The following is a 25,353-nucleotide window of genomic DNA, read 5'->3' on the forward strand; positions in this document are numbered from 1 at the left end:
TGGTAAGGAAAGAAAAATTAGAGTAGGAAACTTCTAGAGCATTAGCTAGGATTGGAGCTGCCCTGCCCTCCCTCTCTTCCTGGAGCTGTAGCCCCTAGGCCCACCTCAATACCCCTGAGCCAGCACTCACTGGGACTGCTTGCAGCTGGGCCAAGCTGGTGTGGAAGGTACCAATGAGGTCATGTGAACCATCACTGTCATAATCTGAGCATCGCACCTAGGAGGGAAGGTGTGTGTGTGTGTGTATATAAAGACCAGGAGGCAAGTGGCAGGTGAGAATAAATCCCTCCCCAGGCTCTCTGCCCCTGCTCAGTCCACTCAGGAGGCAAGCTCCTCACCTGGATGGGTGTGTTGGGGTCTCCCCCACAGAAATGTTGAAGGGGAACAGAGAAGCGCTTCCAAGTAGGGTTCAGGTTGTTCTTGATGACCTGAAGGTGGAGGGCAAGGCCTCTAGTGAGCTCTGCGTTGGCATGTGGGGAGCTGCCATTCTTCTTACCCATATGCAGACTCTTTAGCCCTGTGCTCCAAACCCTGGTAATCACAAGCCCCAGGAGATTCTCTCCTACCCCATCATACCCAATCCCAGGGGTCTCACACCTCAGATCTGTATGCCAGGTGCCATTTCCCATCACCCTGATGGAAAAACTCCAAGAACGGATCCGATTTTCCCAGGAAGTCCTGTCAATATCACAGAGACCACAGTTTAGACTCAGGCACCTGACAACCACTATGAAAGACCTTCCCACCCTTCCCCTTCCAACACACCATCCCTGTCCGCTTAATTCTTGAACTCCCAAGACCTCCTTCCACACACACCTTCTTATCTAGGTTTCTGGCCTCCACCTCCATGGTCACTACACGACTATCCTTTAGCTCCTGAGCTGAGACCTAGGTAGGGGAAGAAGCAGGAGACTGTACCATCTCATGAATTCCTCATGGATATAAGTACACAACCACCCACAAACCCCAGCAGAGTTCCTCCTTACTGTGATGGTCCCTCGCCCAGCAGGTTTTCCAGGCTTCAGCATCAAGGGTAGAGTTAGTATCCGACTGGACACAATCTGGGGCAGAGCAGGGGTGGGTGGGGTACCAAGGTCTCAGACAAGGCTAGGTCCTGTTTGACCCCAACCTCCAAGTTCCAAGCAGTCTGGTTTATCTGACAGTGCTCTTACTTAACCTGTGTCTGAAGGATTCTAATCCCTGGCTCTGCATACCTGTCCTAGGGAACACTCAGCCCCTCCTAGGAAGTCATCATCCCCCAGCTCAGGCGTCTTGTTGTCTATGTCATAGATGCCAAATCGGAGCTTTTGGACTGTTTCAAAGTGGTACTCAAGCTGCAGAGTCTTGGAGAACTCAGGGCTCGAACAGTTCCGTATTCGCTCAGTCCGGCCAAGCTGTGGGCAGAAGCCAATAAGCATCACAGTCATGCACCTTCCAACCCAAAAGAGTCCTAGCCTCCCTCCACAACTTTATCCCCCATAGTCCTTCTTACCTCAGCCCATTTGCCCCCTCCCACATCCTGTAAAAGGACGCAGAGTGGGTCAGACTTGGAGCTGATGTCCTTGTCAATGAGGTGGTCACATGAAATGGACAGCTGAACCAAGGTCACGCAGTGGGCCATCTGGGGGGAAAAAAGACCTGAATCAAGCACCTTCCTCACCCCTCCCTGACTGTAGGTCCCAACTTGTAAAGTCAGCTGGCTTCAACCAGGCAGGGCTGAGCCTGTGTCTACCCCCATGACACCCAAGGAAGAGAAGGCCCTATAGCTTCCATATTCCTCCAATCCCCCTGTGTAAGCTCAATGGGATGGGAGATGGTGGTTACAACCAACCCTGGTCCAAGAAGAATATGATGAGAAGATGCAGAAAAAGTGTACTGGCCTCCAACAACAACTTTGACCCCAAACTAGTCCTCAGCCCAAAACTGGTCCCAATCCTAATAATATTCCCCAGACCCAGACTCCAACCCTGATCTTCTCACAGACCAATGAATCTCACTCTGATGCCTTTACTGGCCCCAGACCAGACCCTAATCCAAGTTCCAAGCCCAATATTGCCCCCAATACAGCCATGATCTAGATTCTGCTCCCCAAAGTCTCTTCCTCCAATGATTTCCCACTAACCCTGGGGCCCTACACCTTGAGGCAGAGTTATGATCCCCCACACGGATTCTCCTAGCCTATAATCAGCTGTTCAGGTCCAACTCCTATTTTTTTTTTTTGCAGTATGCGGGCCTCTCACTGTTGTGGCCTCTCCCGTTGCGGAGCACAGGCTCCGGACGCGCAGGCTCAGCGGCCATGGCTCACGGGCGCAGCCGCTCCGCGGCATGTGGGATCTTCCCGGACCGGGGCACGAACCCGTGTCCCCTGCATCAGCAGGCAGAGTCTCAACCACTGCGCCACCAGGGAAGCCCCAACTCCTCACTATTTGCACTACCTAGTCCAAGCCATCATCATCTCTCACCAGGCTTACTGCATTACCCTCTTTTTACAGGTCTCCCTTATCCTATGCCATCCTCACCTCTACTCCCTCATCCTCACACCAACAGGCTACTCTCAATACAGCAACCAGGGTGATCCTGTTAAAACATAGGTCATGTCATACCTCTACCCAAACCCAATAATGATTTCCCATTGCTTAGAAAAAATCCAAACTCTGCATTGGCCTACAAGGTTTTGAAAGATCTAGATCTCTCTAACTTGATCTCCTAACACCTTCTTGCTCACTCCATTCTGGCAACACAGGTCTGCTTGTCATTCCTCAAATATGCTTGTTTCTACCTCAATGCCTAGAATTTTCTTCCCTCATATAACCCACACGGCTTGCTGTTCCTCACATTCTCTCTAGGTCTCTATTCAAAATCATCTTCTTGGGCTTCCCTGGTGGCACAGTGGTTAAGAATCTGCCTGCCAATGCAGGGGACACGGGTTCGAGCCCTGGTCTGGGAATATCCCACACACCGTGGAGCAACTAAGCCCGTGCGCCACAACTACTGGGCCTGCAACTCTAGAGCCTGCGAGCCACAACTACTGAAGCCTGTGCTCCTAGAGCCTGTGCCCTGAAACAAGAGAAGCCACTGCAGTGAGAAGCCCCCGCACCGCAACAAAGAGTAGCCCCCGCTCGACGCAACTAGAGAGAAAGCCCGCGCGCAGCAACGAAGACCCAACGCAGCCCAAAATAAATTTAAAAAAAAATAATCTCCAGTTTGAAGGAAAAGTTTCTCCTTTTCTGGCCACTCTAAAATTTCAACCCTACTACCACTGATACATCACATACCCATTTCCTGTTTTTTCTATTTAGCATTTATCACTGTCTAATATACTATATATATTTATGTAATTTGTCTTCCCCACTAGAATGTAACCTCCATGAGGGAAGGGATATCTGTCTGTTCTATTCACTGCTCTGTCTCAAGCACCTAATAAATATTTGCTGCATGAAATCCAAAAGGCCATCTCCAGTCTCTGCTCCCAGCTTAGCCATCTCCAAACTGACTGGCAATCAAACAGCACCAAGGTTCTCCATCCATTCCTTTTGCTAGAAACACTACCTTCTTGCATGGATCACCATGACTCCCATATAAACCCCGCCTCCTAAGTCACCATAACAGTTATCCTCAGACTCCTCACTAACCCTATGTCCCCCCGACCGATACGCCTGCGACCATCTGTACCAAGAGTGCAGACGAAGTCAGATCTCTCACCCAGCTTCACTCAGCATTCCAGGTTTCCCAGCACTATACCCCAGGACGCCTCCAGCCTCAACCTCCCCTAAACTGACCCTCAGTCAATCCCTCTCCCAACCCTGCCCAGTTAGTGCTATTCCCATCTTAGTGCCTCATGGTCTCTGTCTTGAATGCTGTTATCAACCAAAATTGGAATGATTCTTAGAGTTCAACTTGCTTCACATACTGTCCCCTCCATAGCACCTCAGTCTCTGCTTGAATGCACCCAATGATGGAAAACCCACCACTCTTATAATCCAATCATCAGAAAGTCCTGCTCCATAAAGTCCTACCCAAACTAACCCAAGTCTGTTGAATTCTCACTTCTACGCATTATTCCTATTTCTTCCCATCTAAAATTCCACAAGAAAGCCTTATTCCGTCTCCCTCTGAGAACCATCTGATACCTGGAAGCAGTGAACTGCAAGCTAAAATCTGGAGAAATAGCCCCAGTTCTTTTGAATATTGCCACTAGAATGTGGCTTTTAGACTTCTGACCAGCCTGATCACTGCTTTGGAGGTTCCCCAAGGACAGATCCAGAGCACAATACATACTCCTGAGGGAACAGAACCACAACTTCCCCCGTCATAATCCGACTCCATGCTTCTCACCTCACACATTCTCTCAGGCAGTGTTTGCATAGTACAGAGACAAATAAAGAAGAATGATCATTTCACCGTTGCTCAGAACAGTAAAAAACCTGAGACCACTTAAAGGTCTACCAATTAGGTGGTGACTAAGTAAATTACGGTACTTAGTCAATGGAATGCCAAGTAGCGGGTAAATAAACAATTAAGGCAGAAGTATACTGGTATCATATGAAAAAATAAAGTTCCAAAAAAATGGTAAGAAGACTATAACCCCATTTTAAACTTCAATTGTATGTGTATATACAATAGATTTAAATACATATACAAAATAAATACACACAAAAAATGGAAGACACACCAAATAAATGCAACTTTTAGGTACACCTCAGAGGAATGGAATAAAGGTGAGAATTTTACACACTCTTATACACTTCTGTATTGTTTCAATATTTTATACTGTTTGTTTTGTATTTTTTAAAGGCACTCGTTAGCTTTTTGCCCTAATCCACACCTCATGTCCTCATGACAATTCATTCTAACCCCAAAGCCTCTATACCTTCACTTCAACAACTTCTACCTAACTTCAGGCCCCATTGTTTCTTGCCTCCTCCCTGGTTTTTCATCCATACCAGTGCCTTACCTAGTCATCCCTGACGCCAGCTTCCAGAAAATCTCTAACTAGAAGCCCTGTATAGTAGCTGCTCATGGCCCTTAGTTTCAAAGCCTAACTCCCTAGCATGGCCACCTTGTGGCACAACTCCAGAGGGCCCATCTATACAGAACTAAGTAATTGTCTAATACGATGACCCTGCACCTGTAATTCAACCTTCAAAGCCCTTCTTAGACTGTTTTACCTCCTGCCGTTCCACCATCCACCCAACTAGTCATCCAAAGCTATTTCTCGTTTCTCAAACACACAGACACAACACACGCTGATACCTCTGACTTTTCTGCCTAGCAAATGCCTTGTCATCCATGGTTATGCTGTGACATTATTCTTATATGAAGTTTTGCCCACCTTCCCCAGGTTGGATTTATCTCTCCTCTGGATGACTGCAGTGGTTTCTTCACCAGTTTTTCTGTATGTGTGTTTGCACATGCACGTGCATGCGCGCGGACACACACATACACACTCACAGCGTTTATTAGCCAAACAGAAACCAGCTCATGCCGCTTCTCTGCTTAAAACTCTGGAATGGCTTCCCAAAACACTCAAAATAAAATCCAAAGTTCTTACCATGGTCTACAAAGCCCTGCAAGATCTGACCATCACCTAACTAATCATCTAGTCATGCAAGTACGTTCCAGCCAGGTTTCATTTCTGATCCACATACACGCAACATCAATCTCATTCCCCATCTCAGGGGCTCTGCACTGTCTTCCCCCACATACACTCCAGAAAACAAATAAGCTGTATTAGAGTAGGAACTATGTCTGGTTCGCCTACCTCTATATGTACAATACCTACAACAGTACCTATCCTATAGTAGGTACTCAGTAAATATTTAGTGACTTAATGGTGAAACCACTACATCAGAATTTTTACTTTTGTCTGTCTACCCTCATAATCTTGGCTCCTTGGAACTGGGGCTAGGTATTATTTCTGTATCCCTAATACTAATGCTTAGTTGGTACTCATAACCATTTACTGAATAAATGGTAAATGTGCTTCTGCTCAACTCAAACCTTCATGCCTTTTCCATTTGAACTAATGTCCAGCAGTAATGCAGAAGTTGTACTCTTCTACAATGCAGGACTCCTAGAATTCAATGTTAAATGATAGTCAATTAAAAAATGGGCAAAAAATTGATCTGATACTTCATAAAGGAAAACATATGAATTGGAAATAATCAAAGGAAGTGATCAATAGCACTAGTTATCAACGAAATACAAATTAAAACCACAATGAGATACTACTACATACCCATCACAATGGCTAAAAGTAAAAAACTGACAATACCAAATGTTAGCAAGGATGTGGAATTCTCATACGTTGTTAGTGAAGGCACTAAATGTACCATTTTGACGGTCTGGCAGCTTATTAGAAAACCAAACGTATATCTAGCCCAAGAGCAATTACACTCTAGATTTTTATCCAAAATAAATAAAAACATTATGTTCACAAAAAGATTTGTACATGAATGTTCATGGCAGCTTTATTCATAATAGCCAAAAATCTGAAACAGCCCAGTTGTCCATCAATATGAGAATGGATAAACAAACCATAATGTTTGTATATGTAATACAAAACTACTCAGCAAAAGAAGAAACAAACTATTAATATCTGCAACATGGATGAACCTGAAGCATAAAATGCATAGTTACACTTTATAAAGTTTTATGACAGGCAAAACTAATCTATAGTGAAAAAAATCAGAATAGTGGTTGTTCTTCCCCTGTCCCCCAGGGGAGGGGGAGGTATTAACTGCGAAGAGGCAGAAGAGAACTCTAGGGAGAATGTGAAAGTCCTTTACCTAGGTAGGAATGTGAGTCATAGGTGAATTTGTCATTTTCATCCAATGGTACACTTAAGGTATATACATCCTACTGCATGTAAATTTTATCAACCCCTACCCCAAACCCATAAACAAATATTCAGCTCAGGATAAGGCATACGGAAATATTTATGGGTGAAGTGTGCTGATGCTCGCAACTTCTATGAAATGCACCGAAAATTAAAATGGTGTGCTGAATGGATAGATGTGGTAAAACAAATATAGGAAAATATAAACTGTAGAATCTAAATGGTGGATACATGGGAATTCACTGTATCATTTTTTCAACTTTTCTTATGTTGAAAGTTTTCATAATAAAATGTTGGGGAAAAATTTAAATGGAGGGCTACAGGTTTATCCCTGATAAAGACTTTGTTGTGGGCCTTCCCTGGTGGTCCAGTGATTAAGACTCCGAGCTTCCACTGCAGGGGGCACGGGTTTGATCGCTGATCCCACATACCGCGCAGCACGGCCAAAAAAAAAAAAAAGTTGTGAACTATGAGAGCATTAGCAGTAATTAACTGTGGTGGTAAGATTACAGGCAACAACTGGAACTGCTGCCCTTCCCCTCACTCCATAACTTCTGAAAGATCCCAGAAAGAGATGCTTTTGGTGGGGGCCAAATACATGCAGAGGGTCAGGAGCTTCCTCCTGTGCTAAGCCTCTATTTCTAATAGACTATTCTTTTCTAGTCTGTTACCATTTCTACCACTTTCTCCACAGCTGGTCCTATTCTATCTTTTTTCAGTTTCTTCTCTGCCCAGACTAAAACCCCAACCAGAATGCTGTGGGCCCACATATGCCCCAGGAGCACACGGGGCTAGATTTCATTCTGAGAGGTCAGAGCTTCCTGGATAACTACAGTTTTGTTTTTTCACAAATCTGACTTCTACTTTCTCATTGGAATTAGTGACTCTTATAAGCAAATCTTTATAATGTGCAGTTTTCTATCCTTTGAGTCATATTCCCTTTAAATCATCTAATGCATGAGATTATTAGTATCTCCTAAATCCTGTTTATCTCCTTTAAAATTTACCTCCAAACCTACCTCTGTTTGGAAATCTTCTGTAATTAAAACTAGTTCATGTCACTCTTCTGTCCCCTATCCCTTTAACAGGTACATACGTTACATCAGCCTCATTTACCTTTCATCTAGTCTCATTAATCTCATGGGATTGTCAGCATCCTTTATAGGACTGGAGCTTTACAGTTTATTGAATATTACATTTAAGTGACTCAATAAAAGGAGTCTCAGAAATTTTTTTCATTTATTTTTGTAAGAGACATCTGGCTAATACTCGCCAGGTCTTTGTGCACTCTCTTCTGAATCAGCGTATCTTGCCTGGATGTCTGTAATAGTCTCCTTCTGGTCTCCCCATTTCCACTCTCAGTCCCTGCCGATCTCTTTTCCATATTGAAATCAGAGATCTTCCCTGATTCCAAACCAACAAAACCCAGCTTCTCATAAACCTATCAAAATGTGTAACTTACTTGCTTATTATCTATTTCCCTACCAGATTATATAAATTCAATAGGGGATGGACCAGATCTGTCTTATTTCCATTCCAGTGACTCATACATAGCAGGTGCTTTATAAATAACTGCTGAACTAATGCTAAAAGAAAGGAGTGATAATCCAAGGATTCTCAGAAATAACCCAAATGTAGCCCTGGCCTGCTGCAGAAGCCATCAAGGGAGAAGTGAGCTTTCCAGGAATATTCAATACAAAAGCCAGCTTGTTATCTCTGTTTGCACCCACAATCCACACCTTTCCATCTGGGAAAGTGCAAATGGAAACAACTGAGTATTCAGCACCAACCTTTCCTGCTTTTGCTTTCTACCACTTGGAGTCTCATTCCCTTCACTCGCCCTTGTAGACCGCTTTCCTCTGCTTACCCCCATCGCCAGCCAACCTTAGTGCTTCCCAAGCCTCGTACCCTGGCAGGGCACTTTCTCCAGTATTCCTTAAAGAAGCTATACACACTCTCATTTTTATAACTTAAAATTCACAAAATGTCAGAAATTAAAAGGAACTGAGTGATCATCTTATCCAAGTTCCTCAATTCAAGGCAGAGAGGGAAGAAGTGATTTGGTTACGGAGACATACATCGTTAAGTAAAATGAGGACCAGAACGCTTATTCTGACTCCCACCTAGTCTTAAGACTTTAGACTGTAGTTAACACCCTTCTCTACTGAAATAACCTCCCTTCTTATATTTAATAGCAATCTGATATAGTGGGCAAGAGTATGAGTTCTGCAGTGAAGTAACCAGGCTCCAAGTACTGGCTTTACTCCTTTCTAGCCACAATGAGATACTATTACACACCCACCAGAATGATGTCCTATCTCTGTAATTTGGGCAAAATTTTTACTCAGGTGTAAAGTAAGGGATATTATCTATTTCTGAAGATTGACATAAACAATGTATGCAAGATGCTTAGTACAGAGTCTGATACTATTATCACCAGTAAGTGTTAGCTATTATTATCCTTCAAGCCTAGCTCTCATATGCTCCCCTTTTCATGATCTTTCCAGCACTCAACAACTTCTCATTCTGGACTGCTATACTCAAGCCGCACCACAATTGTACCCTGTCAATGTTTCTAGCTCCTGTCAATGAAATAACAAGGTTCTTTAGAAAAGACGCTGCTTCAGCATCTCCTATGTCACACAGAACAGACCTGAGCACAGAATGGGAATTCAAAACACCTGAGGGAGGCTTGCAGCAGCATGCCAGAGCAGGCTTGTACAGTTTGCAAGAGAGAATTGTAAAGGAATTTGTAAGCAGGTGGCCTCGTTAAGTTTTAAACCACAGAAATTGGGCAAATGCTAAAAATCAGGGCTTCCCTTTGCCCGACTAGCACGTGACTGTTGATAGGGAATCTCACTGCCAATAGGCAGTAACTCACCCTTCGTTTTCTTCGGCTTCCCCTCTCCTGCCTCGGGAGATTCTATCTTGGCTCTTATAAATCCAAGAACAGATCTTTCCTCCTGGATCTAGTTGGATCCAATTCAGTGCCAACTGAGCTGAAACTCTTCAGTCGTTCACGTTCAGGAGTTACACTGCCTTCCTCCATTCCCAAAAGCCTAACAAGGCAAGGCACCAGACTTCAACCCCATTTCCAGGCTGTGAGGAGGAACAGCGCACCCATCTGTATGGCAGGATCACTCATTCACAAACCAAAGCCACGCTCTCACTCCTGTTGCCTACCTTGGCACACTGGAGCAGCTGAGATGCTGGATCAAATCTTGAAAACCCAACAGGAAATTCTCCATAAGTTCCCAATGGGAGAACACCACCCAACGGAGTACTCTTTTCTCATAAGATTGAAAAAGACAAACTACACCCATCACCACCACTCTTCTTTTCCCTCTCTGCCTCAAGGGACATGATGAAGCTGGACAAAGTATTTCTACCCCTGCCTCTCCCTCTATAACTCAGGAATTCCCCAAAATTAAATCAGCAGCCTCAAGGACAGTCCTCTTAGATCACGAACTGAATCCAATATGCAAATCCTTACTACAAAACTACACATTCTTTATTCATACATCTGACTAAGAGCTACTAACGTGTTTATAAATGAAAATCTTAAGCAATAATTTGGTTTAGATCCATATAATACTAGGAAGTCTGGCTGCCACGCAGCATTTGGCAATATTAGAAAGCTTAAAATGTGCATGTTCACACAAAAAGTGGAAAGTGGGAAAATAACGGTACAGTAAATGGTCACAGGGTTTCCCATCCTGCTGTATTCTACAATGGTCAAAAAAGTTTGGAAGCCACTGATCCAGCTCCAACGGCCCAAAAAGACTTATCCAAAAAATGGACAAATCCAACCTGTGTGCAACTCTCCAAAGGGAAGCTAGCTTGAGGAGAGAATTAGATATGGGAAAGGAAGCAAACCAAGAAGGAACACATGGCCTTCCACCAAGATAGAACTGTATCTGAGTGGACATTTTTCCCCTCGTGACTTTGAATGTGCTTCAACAAAGCCGCCACCTTCTTACTTCAAAATAAGCATTTGGAGCATTGGCACAAGACTGGAGCCCCTTCCCCAGCCAGCTCGGGACCCATGACAGAAGAGTGCTGCCACTGGCCTCCCATATCTCCCCCACAAAAGTCAGGGAGAGGAAGGAAACAACGAGGAAAGGAGGCGCTCTGCCTCTAGAGTCATGCAGACAGATGATGACTGAATAATCTCTGTTCACCCCTTATCAATGAGACTTTGGGCAAGTTGTTTTGCTTCTCTTTGCCTGGATTTCTCCATCTGTAAAGTGGGGATAATAATAGTGTCAACTTTAGAGGATTATTTTGAGAATTAAATGGGGCTAACCATGGAAAGTGCCCCCTGCCTGACCCAGTTTAAGTGCCCTACATGTGTTAACTGCTCCTCTCTTCAGTGCTCATAAACGGATCCTTTTACTGTATGGTATCATCTACTTGTTGGCTGACGAGACACCCAGGAGGAATGCCTCGGTCTACCTGCTCCAGAGGACCTAAATGGCAGGAAAGGAACAGCCTCCAAAAAGGGAAATGAAGACCCTTCCCTCTTTTCTCTCCTAATGAAGTTCTCAAGCTTAAGTGTGGAACTGCTATCACAAGCAGTAGCCAGATCAAAACTTTTAGTTCCACTGGCCTCTCTTTTAAGGTTCAAATTAACTACAGATTTCCAGAAAGAAATGAAATAGCTGGGTTCACAGAATCACAGAAATTTAAAACTGAATATAATGAGATTATCTAATTTAACTCCATTTTGTTAATTAATCCCATTACTACTAAAGACAGAGAAAGGAAATAACTAGCCCTGGGACACACAGTAACTTGGATGAACCACAACTCGCTTCCCTAAGGATGTCATTTCCATCCATTTTACCAACAGCTCACACCTTGTGTAATCCAGTTCAATCTGAAGTCCACTTGGCCACTAAAAGAGCAGTGAGGCTCATGTGGCCTCTTCCCATGATCTATACTAATCTTGCACACAGATCAAAAATAATTCTGCACCCACCACACATTCTCCCTATTTGTCTGCCAAGGCAAAGGAATCCAAGGAATAAACTTCAAATAACAAGCACGAATACAGCAAATAAAGTAGAAAATGTGACTTCTACCAAAATTTTCAAAGAACACCTACTGGGCAGCCACCTTTGCCCTCATCCTGCCCTGGTGGAATCTATATATTTAATCTATGTTCTTTAAATGAGACACCTGCCTCTCTATAGCCTGCAGAGTGTCTAAGACAACAGTACTGGACCACCTTCCTTACCATCTCCAGGGCAAGGGCATCAACAAGAACTTGTGCATCTCCAGTGTGCAGTGTGACCAATGGCACAAAAGGTGTTGAGTTAATGAACAAAAGCAGCAGACCAGAGCCCCTGGAAAGGAAACCAACCTACTGCTGATAACGCAAGCCCCCTCACTGGAATAAATTTACTTGGGATACATGGGAAATCTTAAGATGGGTTGATCTTCAGAATTCATTATGTTAGGGAAGCTGAGAAATTAAAGAGAGAGGATTTCAAAAATAAAGACGCTACGTTACAGACACACAATGACTTGCCCACTTGCCATTGTGGATGGCGTACAGAGTGGAGGGGAGAGATTCTACTTCTGTGGCTGCTTCTAGTGCAGGATTAGTAATGTTACAATATAAAACTGTCACCTAGTTAACCTCCAGTGTGGCCCATAAAAAAGGTAACTGAGGCAAATTCTCAAAAGCAAAACTAACCTGCAAACACAACAGGAGGGGTAAAGGTTAGGAGGAATGCAACAAAATTTGAATACTCAAAAGTGAAGAAACAGCTGAAAGAGGCAGCAAAACTAGGAGAGAAATGGCAGTGAATAACTTTTTTAATATTCTAAATCTGTGCTGTCCAAAAGGGTAGCCCCTAACCACATGCAGCTATTGAGTACTTGAAATAACGCTTAGTTCGAATCACAATGTGCTGTAAAATATACACTGAATTTTGAAAACTTAGTACAAAAACAAAAATGTAAAATAGCTCAATAATCTTATATTGAGTATAAGCTGAAACTGTAACATTTAAGATCTACTGGGTTAAATATATATATATTTTAATTTTTATTGGAGTGTAGTTGCTTTACAATGTTGTATTAAGTGTATTCTTAAATTTCACTTGTTCCTTTTAACCTTTTATAAATGTGGCTACTAGAAAATTTTAAATGATGTCAAGTGATTCTTATTTCTATTGGATAGTGCTGCCTAACAAGATCTCCAAAGATCAGACCTGGGAGAGGAAATTTGCTGCTGCACTGTGAATCTACAGTTGTGCTATTCAATACAGTAGCCACTAGCCACACATAGCTATTAAAATTTAATTACCATATTAGTACACATGAGAACATTTCCATTGGAGAAAATTCTATTGGACAGTGTTGGCCTAGAAGAACAAGAACCAAAAGGTGGACATCTCAGACGGAAAAGCTAAAACTCTGTGTCAAATTGATCTAAAACCACAAAGGAATGAATTTCAGGTAGACAACTATGCATATACGTGGTTAAATTGATGGGGAAATTCACTTAATTCTGAGTTGTTTATGAACGTATTAGAGCATTTGTTATCTGGCGGCTAGTCAAAAGAGTATTAAAAAGATAAAAGGTTCTGTCCCTCTGCTAGGCCAGGACATCCCTAGAACCAACCTTTGCCTTGCCTGCCTACCTGCTCTGTAGACCATTCAGCTCAGTCATACCAGTTAGGCTGCCAGAACCTCAAGCTATGCTGTTATGGGACAACTTTAAGAGCTTTCAGGACAGGCACAATTTTAGATACTGCTACTGTGCTCCCTCACACAGTCATTTCATTTTACTAAACTAACAGTATTGTGTCCCCAAGAACACTGGTTAGAGATCGCACCTTCCCTCAGCTTACACCTAAGGATTCCATTACACTTATTTCTGTCTGACCATTCAGCAGCTGGCCAGGAAACCCTTTATCTAGTTCCTGTGAGTCATGAGTATACCCTGAACATGTATAAGTACAACTGAGCACTTACTTGCATCATTTAGGACTTTAAAGTCTTGAAGAACAGACATTTTTTAAACTTCCTTTTCCAACACAATGTGTTAAGTGCTAGGTGCACAACACCACTCAAAACATTTAATTAGCATGGGTTACAGCTATGGCTAAGCTGTATATCCATGTGAAATTGTCTTAAAAGTTTGGAGTTAACAGATGTTTCCAATTCCAACCTGTCAATTCAGTGGTCACAGAAGCAAAGGTAATCAGCATTATCTACTTCAGTAAGAGGTGCATTTGTCTTTCCACCACTTAAGCCAGATTTATAGCCAAGGGATCCTGCTGGGCCCACACTACAGAAAGGAGTTATGTATAAAGGACATGACGCCCCAACGTGTGGGGAAGTGTGGAACAAAAGAAAAATGAGGAAATTAGCAACAGCACCTGTTAGTACCATTTAAGACCCCTTAAGTAGCTGAACTTCTTTACCCTTCTTAAGAGGTTCCCACTCTTTGAGGACTAACAAGTGATTTGCAGTACAATGTGGTTGTTACATTTGATGTGTAGCACAAACGCGTAAGTGACAAATCTTATTTCACTAATCAAGAGCTGTGAGTGAACTCACACCCACCCCCACCCCAATTAGGAGGTTAGGGCTACAGAGACACCAGTGAGGGGGCTTCAGTCTAAGTAAAACTCATAGTGCTGGTTACCAGCAGGCTTACTATACAAGCAGGTAAAAGGGGAAAACTGAGAGCATCAAAATAGAGAGGGAATCAAACACCAAGGGGCAGTCTGTTTGAACATAGCATAGCTTGCTATATTGTAATACTGGGATGTGTTATGCTTATTCAACATCTTTAACTCTGTCCATATTTAATTATGTTCTCATAGCTCTATTTTCCCCAAATAGTCACCTCCTCCTTCTCTCAACATGAAATGGCAGGCCATCAGTTGACTAGGAAAAATGACATGAAACTATTAAGTCACTGAAATCACAGTCCAGATGTCCGGAACAGCTAGGGTGCCAACTCCAATGCTCTGCTGTGCTATTTAACCACTTCTCTACAGCTGGTGTTTGCTTAGTCTCTATGACCTAATGGTCAACATTTTTGCTGGGGAGAGGTTCCTGGGACTCTTGACAGAATTCAAGGAATATGGTTAATGAGCACTACACTACTTCCCTGTCCTCAGAGTTTTAGAGTGCTGCCCTCTGTCCCTGGGGCTGGAATGTTTGCATCAGGTGGCTTTTTGCCCCTTCAGTAGTAGAGCAATATGTAGAAAAGCAGCTGCCACCTTAGTTGCTTGTTGCTAGTTATGTTGATCCAGAAAACGACCCATATTCTAGGATGCTTGTGAGATCCTCTGGCACAAAATAGCTCAAGGCACCAAGGAACAGCACAGTGAAGAATTAAGATTTACATGAGCAGGCACCAATAAGAGATGAGCTTGCTTATTTGTTGAACAGAAGAGTTTTCCCAGAAAAGTCACTACAGCATCAGAGAACTGTGCCACCACGAGAGTACACTCTTTCCAGAACATTTTACAGTAAGTCAGTGTGATCTAAAGATTTTATGCTAAAGACAAAACTGATATCAAGCAATTTTTTTAATTAAAAAGGATAGCCATAAGTTTGGATTCTACCATATCCCGTAAAAGCTCTACTTTTGGGGGGTAAGGAGAACGGTGGCGATGCACAAAATTGATAAGACTATTACTTGCTGTAAAACAATGGAAAGCAGACAACAATGCATTACAGAAGTTGAGTCATCACTCCTGAGCAATAAACGGAGACATATTAGCACATAGTCCACCCTTTTAAGATGGTAAACGCCATTCTGGATATCCTTAGGCAGCCGATTTCACTCTGTGATTTTTCAAATGCTTAGTCAAACTGTCGTAATTTTAAAAACAGATCAGCAACTACCTGGAATTAATTATGTCTAGTCTAAACCTCTCTAAAACAAATTGGGTATTCAAACTCAAATACAGGCTAAAACTTTCATGATAAAGATAAAAGTTACAAACATTTTTCAAGAGTCTTGGTTAAAAGGAACAGCCCACTAATTTCTCTGCAAGTCCAATCCAGATTTTTTTTTTTTTTTAAAGAGACTCTGCGGAGTTTACAGAAACTTTTTATTTGCTAATTTTTTCAGTAGAAGTTGAACCAATGTGGAAAGGACAAAACCAGAGCATCAATGTCGGAGAGCAGCTATATTTTTGATTCCTCTCCCATCTTCCCCACCTCAAATACCTCACATACTAATGCAAAAACAAATAAGTAAACAAAAAAGAAAAACAAAGCTTTAGAGGTATGTGCAACTGACAATGTATTCTGAAAATTTGTTTTCCCATTTCCTAAAGTAATCAGTTTTAAAAAAACAATTCACAGCCCCCTTTAAAACTCCTTTTGTGAAAAGGAGTATCTGGCTTTCAGTTCTTTCTGAGTCCACATAACAAAGTGACTTGCTAGCAAAACTCATGTTAAGTCTGAAAAGGTGGATACCACAGATTTGACCTAGAGTCAAGATTCCTCCCTGCAGTTCCAGGTATCCTCTTCTTTCCACACTTCAGCATTAGCAGACAAGGATAAGCAACAATTGTTACCTCCAAGATCACCAAAGCCACCTTTCCAAAGGCACAAAATATTTTCAGGAGTTTTTAAAAAAACCCCAAATACCTGATGGTATAGCTCAGTAAAGTACTCGTGTACAGTTAAAGCATTAAAAGCATCAGCCTGTTTTATTTCGTGACAAGTTTATTGAACAGTATTCAAGACTTTATCTATATAAACAAAAATCTCTGCTGAATGAAGCCAAGGCAGTATTTGCTGGCACTGTTGTGGCCACATTGGCAATGAGTTATTTTATTGTGTTTGGTTTCTAAAGTTTGGACTACTACAGAACTGCCAGTAAAACAATTTAAATGTTTGCAAGAGTGGGAAATAATTTTTAAAAGTGATCACTGCCAGAAATTCTTTCCAGAAGATTTGACTAGCAGCAATTTTACATTTTCTTTACACATTTTTAAAGTGTTCTTCAACTGATGAGTGGATTTATTTTTAAACCTTGACCCACACCTCTACACAATGACGGAATCCAATAAAAGGGACTTTGAGTTTGATTAAGGCTTTCGTGCATCCTTATTTTTATCTATTTCCACCCAAAATGTATGTTTGCTTACTTCCATACACAGTCCTAGATTTTCATCCAGTGGGTTAAGACTGACCTAATTACACTGTTACCTCTCTGAAATTCTGAATAAAGTTTCCTAATGGAATTTCCACTAACAATGCTTTGACAACTTGGAGCACAAAGCTAGAAACTACATTTCACTTAACAGTGTTGCATTAAAAAAAAAAGCCACTAATAATTATACATCCAAACTGCAGTGGAAACACAGAACACACCTCCAAATTTTGCTTACCAACTGTTTCACTAAAGTTCAGGAAAAGTTTACAAGTTTGCTTATTTATAAAATACATTTTGTAGATCTCTCTAACCCTTTAAGCTAAAAAAAAAAAACCAAGCAAACAAAAAAATGGGGGGTGGGGAGGAAGGTTTAAACCTAATGGAAAAGTTTCTCTTCTATTAATGTCAGAGTCACCAAAAACAGGCAATAAAATTTACACATAAGATTGAAAATATCATGATAGTGTTTACAAATACACACCACTTTAAGTGAAGCTTTACAAATCCTTCATACCATACAAAGCAAATGAGAAAATAATGTAAATTTTCACCCCAAACCTAGTTCTTACGAGAAAATTTGCAGGTAAGAGAGGTATGAATAGTTGCACAGAACATATTTTCAAGAATTTTTTAAAAAGTCAAACTCCAATGCCCAGAACAAGATGAACAGTATGCTTAGCAGTTAGCACTATGTTAATAAGTCTCAGATACACAAAAATCAAGTACCAGAGGGCAAAGCATTTAATTACATTTCACAACAAGAGAAGCACTGTTGTGATTCAACCAAATATGAAACACAATTCTCTCCAATTTCTACACAAACCACTATTTTCTTAATTTATTTAATTTGATGAACAATGAAATCAAGTTTTCCTTTTCAGCATTAATCTAAAACGTAGAAATAACAAAGTAGTTGCAATAAAGTATATGAAATATTTAATAAGAACGTATGAACACATAACCAAAATAAACTGTGAAAAAAGATAAAAAGACTTTCATCTTCAAACAACCCATTTTTCTAAAATGAAAATAGTCAGCTTTCCAATGGGGAAAATAATCTGCAGTTGAAATAAGACTCCCAAGCAGCGCTGAAGTTTTTTGTACTCTGTCTTTGGAATGAGAAATGATTACTTAACAGAAAACTTAAATTGAACAGCATATACAAACATCATATTGCTTTTTTAGTTGAGGAGGCAATACCTAGTTATCTGTCAAAGCAAATTTGTATTCGTGAATTAGCAAAAGACCCACAACACAGCCATTTCTTCTTTGAAAGTCTAAATAATCCTTTCCCTAAACAAAATATCCTATACTGTCAATCCTCTAAGATTGTAGTGATGAAAAAGCTTTCCAAATCTTAGCACACAAATGAACTGTTGCCACTCTTAACTCTAAATTACACGACGCTGTATTTCAGTGTTCCACTGAATTGCAACACCCAAAAGGCACTATTTTTCTTAAATAGAAAATATTTCTTTTAAAAGGCTGACCCCTTTGTAAGTAAATTGATTTGTAGGAAATGTTGGGGATGTTTCAAACCAAGACAGAGGCCCATGTAAAAGACAAAATTTGTTTTTCATGATATCTCACCAATCTCCCATTCCATGTTTATAATATAATGTGACACATCTTTAGAGCATTTTAACTAAGAAGAAAAGTAACTATAAGTAGAGCCTTTTGTGGCAGTGAGCAGGACGTTGTAAGGCAAATGTTTTCGTGACAAGGACACTCACCAACCAGAACCCACGTGGTCCTCCTGCCTTAGTCCTGAATGCCAGAGTATGAAAGGGCAAGGAGCCTCAATTCTCTCCCCTCTGGCAGCTGCACTTGTACTCTGTATAAGGAATTTTTGTAACCAGGCTCCTGATCAAACAACTAGACCAAAAAGCCTCCAATTAACAGGATTAAATATATATTGATCTATGGACCAGCTTATGGATCTTTTATTCTGTTAACACTACTGCTAACAATTTCAACTACAATTTTAAAGACCTATATATAATAATGCTTTCTTATGAATGCACCCTTTTTGTTTAGTTACAGGTCAAAATTTCACATAAATTTGGGACAGAAGGAAATTGCCAGAACATTAGTCCATCTTGGGCAAGACTTCAAATCAGGCATCTTAAACAATGACCATTAAAAGTGGTTTCTGGTTTTTGATGCCATCCAAACAACATGAACAATTTTTAAACTGACTAAAACTTGGCGGTCAAACCAAAAAGGCTCTGGTAGGTAGAGGACTCCATATTTTATTTTTGTGGCAAACGTCTTATTCCACACAGTTTTAAGTGTGACTGACATTAGAAATCAAAGTTCAAGGTTATAGCACAAACCAAGTGTGGAGTTTTATATTAGAAAAACATCAACAAAACAATTCTGCTCATTTACAAATGAGTCAATTAGGCAAATAAAGCAGCAACTTCAGAAGGACTGTCTATACAGCAAGAACCCTCAAGAAGCAATAAAGGTACATACAGTGAATCTGTACACAGAGATTTTATTCAATTTTTAAAGAAAATGAGGACTTTAGACAAAGCTTTGACCCTATAACAAAGCAAATCTGTCCAGCTTTAAACCAAATTCCAAGAGTAGCCAGCTTCTATTTTTCAGCAGCTGGTAAGAGCACCCTCAATGAGCTCTATTGACATTTCTATTTTCTTCACCCCATATGGTATAAAACAAAACCAATCTAGACTCCTGGATAAGCTTTATGTGGTCATTTGAGTTTTACAAATGGTTTCTCTAATAGTATGCCAAAATCATTTTTGTGTTCTCTCCGGAAAGCTTTACTGTAACATACAGCAATGTTTATCCTGGTAGTGAGTCTTCTGTAAACAGTAAACCAATGCTCTATGTTATGGAAACCAATCTATATGCAATTGAAACAATCCACAGGCTCTAACCTGGAAACACTAGGAAAACAATCTGAATGCATTAATCACAGCACTATGAAGACTATATCTACCCTATGAAGAACTGATGTGAACAGCTACCCTAATACGAGTTTTACTTTCCTAGAGCCAATAGGTCTGTCATTTAAGTCAATGACAGCAGCTGTGGCTTCATCCCGAGATTCGAAAGCCACCATAGCTTCACCTGTGGGCATACCTTTTTCATTGTATTTTAAACACACTGAGCCTGGGATCACTTGATAGCCATAAAAGAAATCTAAAATCTCATCAATAGACACAGTGAAGGGCATGTTCTGTACTTTGATTACTGTTGGTCCTGGTTTTCCAGAACTAGATCCAAAGCCAGGAGGACCACCAACATGGACTGGGCCTGGGCCTGGGCCAGGGCCAGGGCCAAAGGCTGGAGGCCCACTCAAATGCCCAGGGGCACTTCCAAGGCCAGGAGGGCCGCTTCCAAAGCCAGGGGGGCCACCTAAGCTACCAGGGCCATTTCCAAAATTCTGAGGGCCCCCTCCAAATCCTGGTCCACTTAAATTATTTGGTCCACCTCCAAAACCTGGAACATCCAGTCCTAGACCAGGCAAACCACTATTTCCAACTGAAGGCATTCCAGGCCTAGCATCACCAAAGGCCCCTCCTAATCCTGGAGGAGGGAGTGGTGGTCCAAAGGCATTTGACCCACCAAAATTACCAGGAAAGTTAAATGGAGGCCCATTGTTGGCCTCCTTAGATCCTACAGTCAAGAAGGCATGCTCTTCACCTCCTGCACTAGGCATTCCCGCACTAGGCATTCCCGCACTGGGTATTCCCACACCGGGCATTCCAGCACCGGGCATTCCTGCAGCAGGCATTCCCGTATTGGGCATTCCTGCATTGGGCATTCCCGCACTGGGCATTCCCACACTGGGAATTCCTGGAACTGCGGGATTACCTGGCACAGGCATCTTTAACCCCTTTTTTCCTTGGGCAGGAGGATTTTTCTCAATCTCTCTCATATCTTCTAGAGTGACTACATGAACAAAAGCTTCTCTCCCATTAAGTTTTTTACGGTGTAAGCGTTCAGACTTACGTGCATCATCTTCATTTTTAAACTGAACCAATGCCTGTCCTAGACCTTGCCCATTGTTATCAACAAGAACATGTACAGCATTTTCATCCACTGGGATTCCTTCTAGGAATTGGAGAACATCCATCTTGGTAATGCTGAAGGGAATATTTGTTATATGCGCACAGACTTTGGCAGAGGTGACATCCCCCTCCGGATTTAACATCATTTCCCTCTGGTCATAGCTGAAGTTCTGCAATCTTTTTCGAATCATATCTATCTTTTCTAGCATACCTTTCTTGGTAATTGGATGAACTTGAATAAAGCGATTGCCCATGTATTGTTTATGACGACAAAGAGCAGCCTTATAGTCAGCCTCATTCCTGAACTCTACGAAGCCTTCACCCGTTGCTTTCCCATTGGGTCCATAAGCAATATAAATACTATCTTCCACAATATCCAACTTTTTAAAAAAATCAATGACATGTTTGTTTTCTGCTTCAAAGGGTAGCCCTTTCAAGTAAACACAAAAACCAGCCTCGTGTGGTGATCTTGACCTTGACCTTTTCTGCCCACTGGGCGATTTTGACCTGGGAAGTGCCTGAGGAGGGGGATGGTTTTGTCCAGAAGGTCCTATACTTTGCTTAAAAGTGATATGGCCTCCAGCAGCTACCCACTGTCTCTCTGTGGCAGGACTAACTTCCACATAGCGTTGAATCATCAGCATTCTGTTTCGCTTCAAAGCTTCAAATGTATCTTGAGGGGAGAGAAACTTAACCAATCCATTCCCATTATTTCGACCTACATGATCTTTCAACAAATGCACGGCATCAACACGGAGCCCATGGAAAAAATCTCTGACATCATTTTCCATTGCAGAAAAGGGCATTCCATGCACACTGACATACAGATCATCAGGGTTGATGGGAAGTGGTTTCACACTGCTTTGAGAGTTCATCTGGATAGGGTTAACAGGATTCAATGGACCCAGAAACACAGGGTTCAGGTTATTGTTCAGATTCATAGGTGCTCCAGAGCCATTCATTCCAGCAGGTAGAGGTGCCACAGGTGGCGGGTTCAAGGGTGGCATGCCTGACATGGGTGGCAGTGGGGTCATGGGTGGCACAGAAGGGACTGGGGGTATTGGGGGCACAGGAGGCACAGGAGGCAATGTAGGTACCGGGGGAGGAACTGGTATTGGAGGAATGGACGGCATTGGCGGCAAAGATGGCATCGCTGGGATTGGAGGAATTGGTGGAGGTGGGACTGTGTTCATTGGAGAGGCTGTGCTCGGAATGGTTGAGCTAAACGTTGGGCTCCCAAAGGAGGCCCCCATATTTGGAGGAGCCGTTCCTATGCTGGCTGTGGAAAATGTCTGTACGTTTTTGCTGCTTTCATGAACAGAAGTGGCGGCAGTAACTACACTGGGTGAGGGATTATTAAAGTTGGGTACTGTCGTAGGCAAGTTTACCCTGCCACTCATTCCTGAACTAGGTGGAGGTCCTGATCTACTAGCATTTGCTGGTGGTATATCTAAGTTGGCAGTTTCAAAACGCCTACGACTCAGTTCAATCATATTCTGCATTTCCGTTTTACTACTCAACAATAGTGTTACTTTTGACCCTTTAATTGTACCACCTGTGCGCATCATACCAAGCCTTGCATCTTCATCAGTGGCAAAAACGATGAAAGCCTCACCCAGTTCACCCCCTACAATATGCACGCCCCCATCAGGGATGGTCAATCCAGAGAAGAAGTGGCGAATGTCCATGGTCCCCGCCACAATTGGGAGACCTTGCAAACGGATGACCACAGCCATGCTGCGCTGAAACCACACACACCTGCAGATGAGAAAAGGCAACGGCCAGGTCAGACTCCTGTTTATCACACCAAGTTTTCAGCTACAAGAATGACCATCTACCGTATTAGGCCCTCAAGTATTCCCTCAAACTATCACGAGCAATGTCGTTTTTTAAATTTGGATATTCTAAAACTGAATATTATATGCCATTTACAATGTAAAGCCCAATTTCAACATCCAAAAGGCATTAATTCTGAAAACACTTAGAAGTTCAGCCCCAAGACTCAAAAATTTCAGGAAAAAACAACCATAGGACAAGAAAATCACCAATTATATCATCATTCAGACCACTAATTATTCAATAAGATTTAAAAGAAATGTGTAAGTCAAATCAGGAAACAAAGTTTAACAATCTACAGGGGAAAAGATACAAAGGATGTATCAAAGTTAATATTTAAAACTGGCTCAGCATCTTCCTTATAAACTTTTGACAACTTTGTAGAATTATTGGTATCATTTTATATGGCTTAATCTCAAAACAACAGAAACAAAGCGGGAATAATACTGAATTTCAAATAATACTTAACACTAAAGCAGATTCAAGTCTCAAATGAGAACTGATTTCATATTTCATCCTAGGATGAAACCACTTTATTTATTAAAGAAATAGCTTTACTTATTAAAGAAAATGACATATGGAATTACGTATTACATATAAGGTTAATACATACTAAGTATCCAGAAGAAATACTGAGTAAAACAGCCAAAATATCAGTTACCTGTAGTCATCATTCCAAAAAGTAGAACCTGGTTACAGTGCCATTCACCATGGCTATTTTAATTAAAACCCAGGTCCAAAGACTCATTCTCATGCCCTCCATTTAATAAAAAGTCTTGTTTATCCCACAGGGGAGGGCTGATAATGAAAAAGAGGGATTTTTTTATTTTTGAACTAGTGTACGAACTTTATTCAGTGGTTGTGACCCAAAATAACTCCTGTGGAATTTCTGGGTACTCACTAATCTCTGTAGATAATGTCCATTTTGATATAATCAAAAAAGAAAAGTTTCTCCCAGACTTAAATACAATTTCAGTATTTCAATTCATATGGTTTCTAAGAGTAAATGGAAGGGCAGCCATGTATAAAGTAATCCAAAACAAACTCTTGCGACTGAAAAAAAAATTAATTTGAAATTTATATGGTTAACAACAAAGGGTGTTATCCAAGCCATTTTTAAAATCAACTTTTAAATATAAACCTATATTAAACTGGCTCTGTGATCTTAGCAAAATTATGAATTATTTGAGCTTTGGTTTCATCACTTTCAAATGAGAACATTAGAAGAGCAAAGTTTCCTGCTCCAAGAATTCTGTAACTCCGTGAAAGCAGTTTTTCAATGTCAAATATTACATGAATACTAATTTAAGGCAACAAAATCTGCAATTATATCTCAATATTACACTTGCTGCACACAAAAGAGTAATATATTGTTTGGCTTTTACACTTTTCTCACACACACATACACAAAAATAAAAGCTACCTTCAAACTTAATCCAGAAAAATGGACTGGCAAACAGAAAACGAGACCGTATAAAACATTAGAAATTTGGGAAGGGGCGGGGGAAGCTTTCCATTTTTGGTCTGCAAGCGTCAACAAGAAAAATTAATACTAAAAACGTCATACCAACAGACTCTTTTGCCCTTATTTACTATTTAGCAGTCTTTAAGAAGTTCATCAAGAAGGTTCCGATTCATTGAATCAAATTCTCACTCCTTACTAACTCTAGAATATTGGCTGTACGCAAAGATGAGATAGCATTCCGTTCAACTTCAAAAATCACTTAATCACTAACTGGGGGAAACATCATGGGTAATCTAGATCCCCAAAACTTGAGAAAGAGAGAGAGAGATGTTAGTTTGCATTAGCACAATAAAATGGAAATTTGATATGGTCCCAAGAATTAAGCACAGGGCTAAAGTGACCTACACAATTAAGTCTTCAAACCATCTGCAGCTGAGGGAAGGGATTTAGTGAAAGTCTGTACAAGGTACATGTGAAAACATGATATTGAAAGTCTGCCCAAATTACCATCTAGAAAAGGGCTGAGTAAACCAAAGCAGTGCACAAGATTTATTCATAAAGTCATCTAAACAGGAAGAGTTTTTAGGTTCTGAAAAACGTGAAGTAAGATATGCTATTCTGCTACAAAGCACCTGTTTGACAGATGAGTCATTTCAACCTATCTTGCTTGAGTCTACCTTAGTTATTTAACAAGAAGTTAGGTTCCAATCACTAAGGTTCCATCTAAAGTCAATTTGTACTCTAAAATATGACCCATTTTCTATACCTATTCCGCAAAGGAATATTAAAAAACCGTACCAATAACAAGCACCCATATTTGTAGTTAGTCTAGAATGCTACTGAGGGAAAAAAAACAGCTACTTACTGCCTAATAATCAGGAATTCAGCAGAAGAAATGCATCCACAGAAAACTGACTCCCAAAGGAAGCAACAACTGTTCAAGACACCCAGTCCACCCCTCTCCCATCCCTCAAGTAAGCTTATTACAAACAAAAACCCACAATTTAGTTATTATACATATTTTCATGTT

At 41.2% G+C, this 25,353-nt stretch overlaps 2 protein-coding genes across 6 annotated transcripts in view; both read right to left on the reverse strand.

The window, feature by feature from the left end:
- Positions 1-25,353, reverse strand: part of CPNE1 (copine 1) — a 38,546-nt gene that overhangs the window by 7,454 nt on the left and 5,739 nt on the right. For 4 of the 5 annotated variants that reach the window (XM_067707969.1, XM_067707967.1, XM_067707968.1 and 1 more), the window contains 7 exons: positions 1,493-1,621; positions 1,215-1,394; positions 987-1,061; positions 817-888; positions 598-678; positions 339-428; positions 131-217 (listed from right to left, as the gene is read on the reverse strand). In XM_067707969.1, coding sequence (XP_067564070.1) covers positions 131-217; positions 339-428; positions 598-678; positions 817-888; positions 987-1,061; positions 1,215-1,394; positions 1,493-1,621 — 714 coding nt within the window. Of the gene's footprint in view, positions 1-130; positions 218-338; positions 429-597; positions 679-816; positions 889-986; positions 1,062-1,214; positions 1,395-1,492; positions 1,622-22,637; positions 22,779-25,353 lie in introns of those variants that run through there. The other variant, XM_067707970.1, reaches the window with a different exon arrangement.
- On the reverse strand, positions 17,698-22,758 carry RBM12 (RNA binding motif protein 12). The gene has a single exon (XM_067707965.1). It carries the CDS (start codon positions 22,756-22,758, stop codon positions 19,972-19,974), a length of 2,787 nt encoding a protein of 928 aa, XP_067564066.1. The 3' UTR covers positions 17,698-19,971.

This window comes from Pseudorca crassidens, chromosome 15 (assembly GCF_039906515.1).
Source record: "Pseudorca crassidens isolate mPseCra1 chromosome 15, mPseCra1.hap1, whole genome shotgun sequence".
NCBI classification, from domain to species: Eukaryota; Metazoa; Chordata; class Mammalia; order Artiodactyla; family Delphinidae; genus Pseudorca; species Pseudorca crassidens.